At 36.5% G+C, this 13,738-nt stretch overlaps 4 protein-coding genes across 6 annotated transcripts in view; all 4 read right to left on the bottom strand.

Moving 5' to 3' along the window:
• LOC104731823 (palmitoyl-protein thioesterase 3-like) overlaps positions 1 to 2,760 on the bottom strand; it is a 12,965-nt gene extending 10,205 nt beyond the window's left edge. For both annotated transcript variants that reach the window (XM_010451309.1, XM_019233850.1), the window contains exons 1-2: positions 2,683 to 2,760; position 1,336 (exon numbers count right to left, since the gene is read on the bottom strand). In XM_010451309.1, coding sequence (XP_010449611.1) covers position 1,336; positions 2,683 to 2,760 — 79 coding nt within the window. The remainder of the gene's footprint in view (positions 1 to 1,335; positions 1,337 to 2,682) is intronic.
• LOC104731822 (palmitoyl-protein thioesterase 1-like) lies at positions 5,123 to 6,992 on the bottom strand. The gene is made up of 8 exons (XM_010451308.2): positions 6,751 to 6,992; positions 6,592 to 6,676; positions 6,261 to 6,501; positions 6,116 to 6,166; positions 5,986 to 6,024; positions 5,784 to 5,906; positions 5,606 to 5,698; positions 5,123 to 5,523 (listed from the first exon to the last, which is right to left on the bottom strand). Exons 1-8 carry the CDS (start codon positions 6,842 to 6,844, stop codon positions 5,362 to 5,364), a joined length of 888 nt encoding a protein of 295 aa, XP_010449610.1. The 5' UTR covers positions 6,845 to 6,992; the 3' UTR covers positions 5,123 to 5,361.
• Positions 7,346 to 9,361, bottom strand: LOC104731821 (palmitoyl-protein thioesterase 1-like). Its single transcript, XM_010451306.2, has 8 exons — positions 8,959 to 9,361; positions 8,776 to 8,857; positions 8,454 to 8,694; positions 8,296 to 8,361; positions 8,176 to 8,214; positions 7,970 to 8,092; positions 7,775 to 7,867; positions 7,346 to 7,696 (listed from the first exon to the last, which is right to left on the bottom strand). Exons 1-8 carry the CDS (start codon positions 9,062 to 9,064, stop codon positions 7,496 to 7,498), a joined length of 951 nt encoding a protein of 316 aa, XP_010449608.1. The 5' UTR covers positions 9,065 to 9,361; the 3' UTR covers positions 7,346 to 7,495.
• On the bottom strand, positions 11,826 to 13,738 carry LOC104731820 (deSI-like protein At4g17486). Of its 2 annotated transcripts, none has more exons than XM_010451305.1 (5): positions 13,654 to 13,738; positions 13,043 to 13,305; positions 12,528 to 12,815; positions 12,353 to 12,433; positions 11,826 to 12,253 (listed from the first exon to the last, which is right to left on the bottom strand). In XM_010451305.1, the coding sequence occupies exons 2-5, from the start codon at positions 13,209 to 13,211 to the stop codon at positions 12,114 to 12,116; spliced, it is 678 nt and encodes a 225-aa protein (XP_010449607.1). In that variant the 5' UTR covers positions 13,212 to 13,305; positions 13,654 to 13,738; the 3' UTR covers positions 11,826 to 12,113. The 2 variants fall into 2 exon arrangements, with proteins under 2 accessions (XP_010449607.1, XP_010449606.1); XM_010451304.1 differs by having other exon boundaries at positions 13,043 to 13,313; positions 13,654 to 13,735.

The following is a 13,738-nucleotide window of genomic DNA, read 5'->3' as shown; positions in this document are numbered from 1 at the left end:
CTACCAATTGATTTTTGGGGCGAATGTGTATTAACAGCAGCATATTTGATCAACAGAACTCCAAGCTCTGTGATGAATGGTGAAACTCCGTATGAGAGACTTCATAAGACTGCACCGGATTATTCACATTTGAAGGTATTTGGCAGTTTATGTTATGCCCACAATCAGGCTCATAAAGGCGATAAATTTGCAGCTCGAACTCGTAGGTGCATCTTTGTCGGTTATCCCTATGGGAAGAAGGCTTGGCGATTATATGATCTTGATCAACATGAGTTCTTCGTGTCACGCAATGTCAGATTCTGTGAAAATGAATTCCCGTTTCAACAAGTTGCAGTTCCAATCTCGGGAAGTGATTTACAAGAAGAAGGAGCTGTCTTATGGGCCTCACTTATTTCTGATCCTTTATGCGATTTAAATGGTCAGCCCAACATTCCAAGCCCAACAACTTCTGCTGGCCCAATAACCTCCTCCTTGAATGAATCGTCGGGGTCGTCTTCAACCGAGACATCCCCTGTTGTTCTGACATCTCCACCACCGGCTCCGTCCCCTTCTTCCGACACTCATGCTTCACCCGCTTTAGGTGATTCTTCCTCCGAGTCTAACTCTCCTACGGGATCCTCATCTCCCGAGCCGATCTCCTCGCCATCGTCCTCTGCGATCTCTCCGCCTGATTCTCCACGCTCTGCCACTGCAGAGTTATCTGAAGCCGAGTCTGTTCCTCCTGTTGAACCAGTCAATCCGGTCCGGCAGAGTACACGACCACGCACACGCTCGGTCCGATTACACGGGTATGTCACCAATACAGTACACACACGCTTGTTAGATCCATCTAAATCAAGGTCTTTGTATCCCATTGGAAATTACATTGGCTGTACTCGTTTCTCTGCCACACATCGGGCCTACTTAGCAGCTATTACAGCTGTCGTTGAACCAAAGTCTTTTAAGCAAGCAATGGAAATCAAAGTTTGGAAAAATGCAATGGGGTCTGAAGTTGATGCATTAGAGGCAAACGAGACATGGACCATCGAGGATTTGCCTCCTGGAAAACACGCAATTGGCTCTAAATGGGTTTATAAAGTTAAACACAAAGCGGATGGTACTGTTGAGCGTTACAAAGCGCGACTTGTCGCTCTTGGAAATAAACAGGTAGAAGGCGTTGATTATGGAGACACCTTTGCTCCTGTTGCAAAGATGGAAACTGTTCGTTTGTTTCTTGCCACTGCTGTGGGTAACAACTGGCCTGTACATCAAATGGATGTTCAAAATGCATTTTTACACGGTGATCTTGATGAGGAGGTATACATGAAACCTCCACCAGGTTTTCATGTCTCTGACCCTAACAAAGTATGTCGATTGCGCAAATCCCTGTACGGTCTCAAGCAAGCTCCTCGCTGCTGGTTCGGTAAGTTGACAACTGCTCTCCGTGACTATGGGTTTGTACAATCTCTCTCCGACTACTCGTTGTTCACGTTTGCTAAAGGAGTTATTCAACTTAACCTTCTTATCTATGTTGATGATATGATTGTGACCAGCAATTCCGTTGGTGCTTTGGATATTTTTAAAGACTATCTTGCTTCTTGTTTCAAGATGAAAGATCTTGGTCCTGTGAAATATTTTTTGGGGATTGAGGTTGCTAGAAGTTCTACAGGTTTCTACTTGAGTCAACGTAAGTATGCCTTAGAAATTGTATCTGATGCTGGTCTCCTTGGGTCCAAACCAGAAGCTTTTCCACTAGAGCAGAACCACAAGCTTGCTCTTTCCAAGTCGACATTATTGTCTCAACCAGCTCGGTATCGCCGGTTAGTTGGTCGACTCATCTACTTGTCTGCAACCCGACCTGATTTGGCTTTTTGCGTTCATGTTTTAGCACAATTTATGCAAAAGCCTAGAGAGGATCATTGGCAGGCAGCATTAAGGGCTGTTCGATATTTAAAGGGGACTGCAGGACAAGGGATTTTGTTGCGAGCTACGACAGACTTTCAGATTCAGGGTTGGTGCGACTCCGACTACGCGACATGTCCTACGACTCGTCGTTCAGTTACTGGTTATTTTGTTCAACTTGGCACATCTCCGATATCTTGGAAAACAAGAAAGCAGAAAACAGTGAGCATGTCCTCAACTGAGGCCGAATATCGAGCTATGGCGTTTCTTACAAAGGAGTTGCTATGGCTCAAACGTGTTCTCTACGATCTTGGTGTTCGACATGCTCAACCTATGCGTGTTTTGTGTGATAGTAAATCCGCCATCTACATCGCAACAAACCCAGTGTTTCATGAACGCACAAAACACATTGAAGTCGACTGTCATTTTGTTCGTGAAAAGATACAGTCCGGGATCATTGCTACAACTCATGTGGAGACCACTTCTCAACTGGCTGACATCTTCACCAAGCCACTGGGCAGTCAATCTTTTGCAAGCTTTCGAGACAAACTGGGCATTCAAGATCTACATGCTCCAGTTTGAGGGGGGGTAATGGGATATCATATAATCATATCCCATCTGATAAGGAAATCGAATCATGTAATTGTCTTTACTATTTCATAGGTGATTGATATATCATATCTCTTTGTATTTAAGTAGGAAGATACGCTCTCTTGTATAAAGTCTCTGTAAAAGGTTCTTCGTAATATACAGAAAACACTTCTCTTCATCCTCGTGTTCTCACTCTGATCTTACAGGGACAGAGAGTGAAACTGGAATGGAGAAGAAGAAGAGAGACAATGTCACAAGGAGAACAGATCGTTGGAGACTCTTCTCCATTGAGCTAGCGATGAGAGAGAAGTTTGTAACTGTATTATTAAGTTTTCTTTTGAAAGTTGTGAGGTGTATGAATTAGTTTCGATCATTTCTATCAACACAAAATGTATGTTATTGTCGTGTATATTAAGTAATGGCCGTAGGCTTTACACGAATTGTATACTGTATACTGTATACTGTATAGTAAAAGTCTCTTTCATGTTTTTAATGTGTTCCTATTCTCTGGATTTGGAACAACTACATACAAATCCACGCTATATCGCATAAATATTTTTGTTTTTTTTAATAAATTATGTTGATTTATTTTTAGTTTGATACATTTTATTTAAAATTATATATTTTTATCTTATTTAAAATTATCTAAATTTAATAATTGTTTTCAATCCATTGTTAAGAATTTCATTTTAATTTTATCATTAATTAACAACATAAGCATTTATAAAAAAAAGTTTGAATAGTTTTCACCAAAAAAAAAAAGTTGGAATGGTAATTAAGATTTTTATCCTCATAGAATCATATGTCTCTAACTTCATCATTTTTTACTTTTAACGATACACGTTAAGTCTCTACCTCTAAATTTTTTTTAACTTTAATCACCCAGTATGAAAAATTATTTGAATATTAGTAAGCCCATTTTTCTTGTACAATAAGTCCAAGAAAATGAGATAATTAAGCTTCAAAAGAAAAATGATGTGAAACAGGAAATAATTATTATTGGGTGAGAACTTGTTGTGAGTTGTGTTAATCAAATGTTTTCATTAGATGACGAGTTTAATGAAGTGTCAACCTGAGAACAACCTAAAAAGCCGATTTACCAACACCAAAAAAACTTTGTTTTATTTCTATTGTAGGAAATGAAAGATGATTTATTAAAATTATTCTATACTTTCTAAATTTTAAATTTTGGTTTCATCTATAACAACCAAACATTGGAATATTTAGAAGAGTTGCTTTATACACAGTTTTATTCATTTACTTAATTGATTTATAAAATTATATAGAACTTGAAAATCCCATAAGTGAATTTTGAATAATAAGGTTTATCTTTGGGTTTTTTTTTTGATAGTTTTTTTTCATTGTAAGTTTAAGTCCAATAATAAATTATTATTTATTAAATGTATAAAATCAGATTTTAACTAAAAATTATAAATAATCAAATAAATACAAATAACTTCGAGAACAATTATTCAATTACTTGAATTTTGCTTTGAATTAATAATTGACTCGACGTAAGTTGCAGTTCAAAAATGATAGTTAGGGTCCAATATTAAATGAGTCACGGACCACCTTGTAAGGAAGGACGTGTTTCACAATTCTCCAGAGAATTATGAGACACTCCCAAACTTAGAATAAAGAGGTTAAAGCGGTCCTAAATTCTACCGGCATGTCTTAAATAGTACCACGGTATAAACCACAAATGTATTTTTTTTTTTTGACAGCAAAAACATCATACTTTATTACACTAGATCGAATAGGTTAGTCTCATGAGCCAACCACTCCGGAATCTGCGAGCTTACATTGGAAAAAATTATTCCTCGTATTTGAGCGCTCTTAGCGAGACAGTCGGCATGGACATTGCTTGTTCTAGAAATGAATGATATTGAAAATAAAGAAAACCTCTCTCTCAACCTAGAGAAAACATCTAACTCCGTGGCAAATACAGGCCACTCATCCAATTCATCTAGTATCTTAGGAATACTTGAGCAATCTGTTTCAAATCGCACCTGAGTATAGCCGCTCAAAAGCAACGATTCCATAGCCCATACCAATCCGTCCAGCTCTGCGAAACCACAAATGTATTGTACCCATTAAAAAGTAAGTTTTAAGGGCAAATCTATATGACTATCTGAGTTAAGTGTTTTAGCGGGTTATGTCCACGGGTTAGGTCAACATACATGCTACAATTTTTTGATAAAAATAAATACATTATACAGAGAAATAAATATTTTGACATAGATGTGAAAATATAAGATATAAACTATGTGACAATGTGAGAAATTTAATGTATATAAAATAAATTAACTACAAAAGAGTAATTTTGAAAGTTATTTTAAAATTTTAAGTTTTAAGAGTACCCTTATATGTTTTAATTATTTCAAAAATATAAAAATAGGCATGGGGGCAGACCGCTAACCCGTTAGACTTATTGGAGCAGACCTGGATACCCGTCGCGATCTAAGGAAAAATAATCTCCGTCAGCCCATATGGACCAGACCGTTTAACACATCTATCCGGGAACATCCAATGTTTCGAGGACCTATATACATCAGTCGTTACATTTACATGTGATGCTACAAATGATTTGGATATACAAATAGAGACTTTGCGAGGTCTCTCTGAACTAGATTGATTCTTGAAAAAAGAATCACGTTGAACGTTTCTCATGCTAAACATGATCGACTTTTATTGAGCTTTCTAGAATTCCATGTATCGTTAAAAGAGAGAATAAGTAGCCTCTAGCGTTAATACATGATGAGAAGCTATTGTTTTTGTTTATCACGAAACTTCTTGATCACGTTAAACATTGATTGGGCGAGAGCATCGCAACGAAGTCTCATTCATGGATGCAGTGTCGCCTCCATTGCCTTGCGGTTATATCTGCATTCAGAACAAAAATGCAGGCTGGTTCTTGAGGTAAGGCACGACGTATTTTACAACTTCATCTTGCGCCATTCTGAGGTGCTCGCCAGGGACACTGACAAACTTAACTTTTCCGGCAGCATCCAAGGTTTTCAGACCAATCCAGTCTTCAGTATAAAGCTTTGTCTGGAGACGAATATACAGTTAGAAACTAGTGGTTAATGATCAGGCAAAAAAAAATTACATGGTGATGATGATCAAGGTTCACCTGTTGAGGAGACAAAAGAGGTGTGGAAGCGCCTTCCGGGTAATATCCGAACCAAGAACTTTCTTTAGGAATCACTACAGTGTCACCCTGGAACTGTTTAGGAAATGAAGAAAATAAAATTAACGAGGCTAATCAACAATGTTGTTCAAGATTTTGGTTGTTTAAGAAAGAGAGGCACCATGACAAGGACCAAGTTGTGCAAGCTAGTGAACCGGTCTTTAAAAATGGGGTTCCTCTTGTTAGGTCTCTCGTTGTTGAGTTTTGGCAGATACTTGGAGTGTTCCAAATACTTTGACATTTCCTGAGAAACAGAACACAACGCTTTCTTGATTGAAGTATTCATCTAATAGGAAATAATGATTTAAGGATTAGAAGCTTACTGTAGGGATCTTGATATAACCACTTGGAGCAATATGATCCTGCAGAGTCATTAGAGATGTTGTTAATGATGGGTATTAGTAATGCTCAAAGGTTATGAATCTTGATTAGAGAAGAAGAGAGAAAGTGTACTTGAATGTAGTCGGTGTAGACCCTTGTTTTCAGCAACTTGCAAATTGGAGACTTTAAGAACAGAGAACACCATTGTTGTTGTTATTGTCATTAGGATTGTGGTTATAAGATTACACAGTCAAATAGAAATTGAAAGAGAACTCACAGTACACGTAGGGATGTCGGATATGCCAGCGTGAGGACCTCCTAGAGATATATAGTTGAAGACTGGTGGAGCATTGTCACAGAACTCGATTACGCCTCTAGCAACTAAGTTACCTTGAGACTGTGCAACAATGTTATAACCATGACTTAACTCTTTCATCTTTTTAACTTTCTCACACGCTACATTGGCTTGTTGCATAAGCGGCATAGATACCGAATCTTGATTTCCATTTCCTATTTCTCTACAAAAAGACACACATAACAAACAGAGCAATAAGCTCTTTTGCAAGATTAGAACGAGACAAGAAGAAGAAAGGGTTGGGGTTGGTTACAAGCAAGATCCAGGGGAGCTAGAGAGGTTGCTAAGGAGCTGTGTGAAGCTGCTGACTCCACCATTGGAGCATTGATCTCTAATTCCTGTTTCAATCAATATGTCAGATTTAAAAAAAAAAACGGAAAGAGGATCAGGAAGAAGAAGGATTGTTGATCACCGTGAAACAGAATGAATGGAACTGAGATTGAAACCGGAATGAAGAAGAGAGACAAGGTCACAAGGAGAACAGATCGTTGGAAACTCTTCTCCATGGAGCTAGCACTACTCAGCGGAAGAGTACCTTTCTTTACACACAAAAAGAGTATCTTGACCACAAGAAGCAAGAAGGCAATAAGTTTACGTTTGGTACAGATTTAGCTAATTTGTTGTGCTTTAGTCATAAATGGAAGAAAAATTTATTACTTGGTGGTTGGTGTTGTGTATCTACTGAACTACTCATCTAAATTCTTCTTTTTCTTTGTCGACCACTGACTTGAAAAAAATTATTTATAAAATTTGAAAAGATTATCTACATATGCTTGTAAAATATGCTAAAGTGCTTTCTAAATTGTAAAGTTTGGTGTCATTTAACAATTAAACATTGGAGTAAATTGCAATAGATATGAACTAATTTTGGTGAATCTCAAAAACCATTTGAGTAATAATATAAGATTTTCTTATCTATATTTTGCTATTTTACCTATGAAAATTAATGAACAATGTTTTCAAGTTTGTAAAAGAATTCAAAACTCTTGAACAACATCTGATTACATTTATGGCATTTGTTAATGTGTAAATATTAACAAATCCACTGATTTAAGTTAATTCTTTTAACCAAAAAAAAAAAATTGTCTATCAAAACCAAGAAATTAGACTTGGATTTTAGAAAACTATTAAATTGAATAAGGCCCCCCTAAAAATTTTCAGTTGCTGTCACAATAGTCACATGTTAGGTTATGTGAAAGAAATTCAAAATCTTCGTTTTGCATCAAGTAAGGCACAACATATTCCTCAACCTCCTCATCCGATATAACGAGGTGGTCCCCTAATACACTTTCAAACTTCACTTTTCCGGCAACATCCAATGCTTTCAGACCAATCCAATCTTCTTTGTATAACTTTGTCTGACGAAGAATGCATACATATTTAGATTTCTAGAAAACAAAAGATCAATGAAACCTATAGAAGTTAGATAAATTCACCTGTTGTGGTGACAAAAGAGTATCGAATCCTCCATCTTGATAATATCCAAACCAAGCAGTTTCTTTAGGGATTAATGTTGTATCATTTTGGAACTGTTTAGGAAATCAGTACAAGAAAAAAAACAGAACAATGAGCTAAAGAAAACATTTTGAAAAAAAAAAATCTGAGTTGAAGAAAGGAGACAGTTAGTATACCATGACAAGAACCAAGTTGTGTAAGCTGGCAAATCGGTCATTGAAAGTGGAGTTTTTTTCGTCAGGTCTCTCATTGTTAAGCTTTGGTAGATACTTTGAGTGTGCCAAATACTTTGAGATTTGCTAATAAAACCAAGCCATATCTTGTGATGAAAAACTGGAATGGATTAGGAATTAATTTGATTTGGTTTAAGTGAGTAACTTACACTAGGAATCTTGACAAAACCACTGGGAGCAAGATGATCCTGCATAGCCATAAATTAATCAAATCATCATTAAAAGGTTTTGATCCTAGAGAGAGAGATATAGAGATATTAGAGTGTTACTTGAATGAAGTCGTTATAAATGGCTGACTTCAACAAGGCTTCAGCGATAGCACATAGTGGACCAGACTTTGACAACAGAACACAAATATAATCAAGCCACCGTTGCGATAATTTACCATTAAGATAAAAGAAATAGTAAAAAGGTGAAAAAGCTATACAGTACACTTGGGGATCGCAGCAATGCCGGCATGAGGACCTCCTAAGGAGACATAGTTGATGACAGGAGGAGCATTGTCGCAAAACTCGATAAGTCCTCTAGCAACTAAATTGCCTTGAGACTCTGCAACAATGTTGTAGCCTTGACTCAACTCTTTCATCTGTTTCACTTTCTCACATGCTAAGCTAGTTTGCTTAGTCAATGGCATGAACCATGAGTCATTTTCTCCGTTTCCTATTTCTCTACAAATTTAATTTACAAGATTAAATAAAAAAACACATAACCAAACAAGTTACGTAGTAGTGTTTAGTAGTTGGATTTACAAGCAAGAACCAGGTGAGCCAGAGAGGTTGCTTAGAAGTTGCGTGAAGTTACTTACTCCACCAGAACATTTATCTCCAATTCCTGTTTTTTTTTTAATTAAAATTATATATTAACTTTTAACTTAATTGTGTTTTATGAAACTATCGAATGAATAAAACAGATGAGGAGAAATCGTTAATTACCATGAAAGAGTATGAAGGGAATAGAGGTTGAAACCGGAACAAAAGAGAATAATACGGCGGCGATCACCATGTGAAGGAGAACAGACCGTCGGGAACATTTCTCCATGTATAATTGAGAGTCTCTCTCAATCGTCGCCGGAATATTCCGTTTTTTTCTTTTGGTCTTTCTTTGTCTATCTCTCTCTTGAGTCAAAACGTTTTCTTTTCTCCCCTTATATGGAATCCAAAATTAAATGGGACTCCGTATCTTTAAAACAAGAGTTGCTGAGTTGTCTCCTCTTCTTCTTCACTTGGCAATATATCTATAGTTTGTATTTACCTAAAACCACATATATATATTACTTACTGTAGATTTTTCCTACTGGTAGATTTGTTTCTTTTTTTTTTGTCAAAATCTTTGACTATTCTCTTACTGTCACACACCTCAAATTGTTTTCAAATTTAAACATTCAGTGTGATTTATTTCTCTATTAATCCAAACAACCAATCAATACAATAAAAGTTGAATATTTCTCTCCAGAGCATGACACATCAGCATTGTGAAGAATTATGGAGATGACACATCAGTTAAAACAGATAACCAATGAAAACATTTTAATTAATACAGCTCATCATTTTATTCCAATAATAATCATTCACTAACCTATCAAATTAAAACATTAATACAAATCAGCTTTTTTGTCCAGGTGGACACATATTTATTCTCTTGGATGATTCGATTTCTTCTTCTTTCTAATTAGCTTTCGTCGTCGGTTCTGATCCAATCGATAGAAAGAGAGCCATGAGATCACCAGCACTGCAAATTCAATGTTATTGGGTTTGTGTGATCGTGTGTTAAAAACACTTGTATCGCCGACTTCGTTCAACAAGGAGGGAGAGAGAGAGAGTTGGTGTTGAACACTAACATCGCCGCAAGAAGGAGAGAAGAGAAGAGAGGTAGCCATGACAGAGAGTATGGGAGAGCAAGAGAGATCGTAAAAAATAGAGAAAAAGGAAGAAGAAAAGTTGGTGCCGAGATATGGAGGTGGGAAGCGGCGAACCGGATAACAATCAACGGAGAAGGAGACGTTGCAGAAGTGGTGGATCTGGTAGTCATTAATGTGACTGTGGCAGGCCACGGTGGTGGTGGAAGAGCAAAGTCGGAGTAGATTGGAGCTGGAGAAGAGAAGAACTAGAAAGAGGAATAAGAAAATAAAGCAGTTTGGAGAGGTGCCTTTGGAGGCTCGTCGGCGCCGGATGTGACATCTGATTAGAAAGAAAAAAATACCAGCGTGATCACCATCAAGCCATGAGCTCGTAGCAACTGATGGAAGTCCGATCAGAGTTATATTAAAGAAGTTATGAGGATTACTTCCTACGCAAGAAATTACTGGAACTGCCCAAACCAGAAACCCTAGAAATCAGATTCGAGGTTGTCTCCTTGGAACAGTAGTTGGTAGTCCAAAACTTACCCGATCGAGCTGAGATTTGGTGGGGAGCTTCACGGTACTACTGGCTACAGAATCAACGGTGGGATTGTGATTTTAACGGTTAGTTGTTGTTTTCCATTGGTGTGTTTTGAGACATTTGTATGGAGTAAATAGTAACAATTTAATGTTTGGTTTGACAAACGAGGTTGGATGGAGCTGAAGCTTTGTATGAGTGTTCTTGAATATTGGGATTGGCGTGATAAAGGAGAAATGAGTTTCACCATTTGAGTTGCAAAGGAGAAGGATAATTCTTGAGATAAAGAAACACAAGAAGTTACGAAAGATGAGGATATGTCTGAACCAAAGAAAATAGAGATAGATGTTGAGATAAAAAATAAAAAAAAAAAAAGATGATGAAAAATCTGTGACGGAAGATAAAGAGTCACAGGTTTAGACAGATGGAGACAATGTTGAGACTGAAAAAGCTGTGATGGAAGATAAAGAGTCAGAGGTTAACTTGTGATTGCAGGCAAGACTCATCTTTTGGAAGAAGAGATGTTAGAGTTTTACTAATACTAAAATGCAGACTAAAGACCACTAGAGTAAAGTACATATCTTTGTTTTGGAAGAAGAGATGTTAGAGTTTTACAAATACTAAACTCAGACTAAAAGACCACAAGAGTAAAGAACATATCTTTGTTCAAAATGCTTCATGATGGAGCAAGAATAATGAAGATACTTCTTTGATGAAGAGATTGAAACTATGAACCGATAGGTGAAACATTTTTCTTCATTTTTATTTACTCGTAGTTTTAATGCTACATAAGCATAACTATGACGTGATTTCGAATATGCGACAGAGGTGGATATTGAAATATTTTTTGGTTTGGGTTTGAGGTGGATTATATTTCAGAGAATTTCATTATGAGATTTATATGGTATGGTTTTGACATTTGTGATCCTAAAGTTTTTTATTAAATAAATATTTTATATTCTTTTACTGTTGACAAATCATTTTTTAAAGTAAATAAAAAATAAAAAATAATAATCAGTCAACACATGCTTTGATTTTTTAATTATTATTGCAAACAACATATAAAAATTATCTTTAAGATATTTAAAATAAAAACAAACAAAAAATAACCCGCGGCGTAGCGCGGGTACTATCCTAGTGTTTTTAAAACAAAACTGAATACGATAGTTAAAATATAGGACGTGTCACGTATGTTTAATTTTAAACATACCAAGCAAGATTCATCACCATAAATTCTTAGTTTTGTTAGAGCTAGAAGTAGAAGCTAGTGATCATCATATTATATATATAAAAGTGGATTAAATGATTTAATAGTAAGCAGTAGTGTATATATAAAAAAATCCCTTACTAGTGTTTCGTATTTGAGCTCTTTTGGATTTCATATTGTACTATGTTACGAATAAGCTCAGGTTTTAGCAACTTGGTAAAGAATGAGAAAATTGTGATACATATAGCCAAAGCTAAAGAATCTCCGTAAAACATATCTGGAAAGTTCACCTTTACATAAATCCGGAATCCGTTTTTACATTCCTATAATGATGATGAATAGAATACCAAATCGAGTTCCTGACAGAACAAACGCAGCTTTAAGGTGACAAAACGAGATATCTATCACTTACTCCCTTGTTTCCATGGGTACAGTGTGTTCACCCTGCAAGTTCTGATGATTGGTTTGGGGTTGCCTCAGGAGGAAGTCGTGGCTAGTTGGGTTCTCAGGGGATCTCCTCTCTGGTAAGTCGCACTGGTTTGTTTTGTAGATACACAATCTCTCTGTCTGCTGCATTTATAAGATGGTGCTCTGATCCTTCTTCATCTGACACAGAAGATGCCTCAGAGTTTGATTCATCCTCATCTACAAAATGAAAATACGAAGACATTCATAATTTGGTTTGATCACAAAGGAGTTGGATTTTTTTTTTGGTTACAAACACTATCTTAATTAGGAGCATACCGGAGAATTCAAGGCGTTCTGAAGGAGCACTAACAGCTGTAAGCTGAATGCTTTCTGGCAAAAGACAATTACAAAACGAACCTGAAAACCTCAACAAACCACGAGTAAATATTATTTAGCACACAATTCGTTTGTAACAACATAACACAGGTAAAAAGGTTCTATATCTTTTTACCTACTCGGGCAAGCCGATTAATCCATCCAGGAATAGGCTTTCCAGTAAGCTGCGAGCATACTTCTTCGGTGAAATGGTTACAGTTCTTGGCAATCAAATGGTAAGTGTCACCATGGTATTTTCTTGAAAGCTTCTCCATGTAAGAGCGGAAATCTGAACGGGACATGGTGGTAGTTCCCAGTAAAACAGACCGTCTAAAGATGAACCCTGGACAATTCTTAGGTTCTACCTCATATACCCCGCTCGTTGGATACTCGTGAGCTCCATAGCAATACTCCAAATCATGAGCTACAATGAAGTTAAAACAACTGTGTGAAGAAAAGGGCAATGAATCGTATACAACAACATAACATGTCAAAATCTGAGTTATAAAGGATCAAAAAAAGGTTTCAATCCTCATAGATCAATGTTATCTGAGTTTACAGACTCATGAAGGAGATTTCAATCTGTGATCTTAATTGTGCTATAGAGAAGATACAAGAATTAAAAAGAGAAGAGAGAATAATAAGGCATACCTTCGATTCCAGAATGGAAAATGCCGATACCAAACCAATAAAGGTAATTGTTGACAGGAGTAAGATCATAGACATTGAGATAAACAGGGGTAAGACCTGCTGGTTCTCCACTGCTCTCTTCCCTCTCCTCACTTGAACATGAGCTTGCGCTCAAAGTAGGCACCCACATGTTATTTTTTTCACAAACAAAAACACCAAACCCAATAATCCCCAAAAATTCCAAAATAGTCACGATCCAATCATCCCTTTTCTTCCTAAATCATCTGCAACACTAAAACTGATGATGGTCATATATTCTTCAATATAACACCAGAAGAGAAAAAAAAAAACAAAATTGTTTCACACAACCTAAGATTCAAATATAATCAGAAGCAATTCGAACATAAAACAAATCCACATGTAAACTACTTATTTGGTTGCTAAGGCTAACGAGAACAGATCCAAGGATTTCCATTCCACAGTTTTAATAAATTGATATATACAAAAGAAAATCCAAATCGGGAAATCACACGAAACGAAATTGAAATTGAAATTGGGGCGGGTGTGTTTTCATATATAGATATCGAACGCGAGAGAGATAGAGATAAAATGAAGACGATAAGAGAGCTTACGTGAGAGTCGCGAATTCGAGAGAGAACGAAGAGATTTGGGAGGTCAGACTGCCAAAAAAAAAAAAAAAAGATCGATCACAAAAAA

This window comes from Camelina sativa, chromosome 12 (genome assembly GCF_000633955.1).
Source record: "Camelina sativa cultivar DH55 chromosome 12, Cs, whole genome shotgun sequence".
NCBI lineage: Eukaryota > Viridiplantae > Streptophyta > Magnoliopsida > Brassicales > Brassicaceae > Camelina > Camelina sativa.
This window is presented reverse-complemented; position numbering and strand designations above follow the sequence as displayed.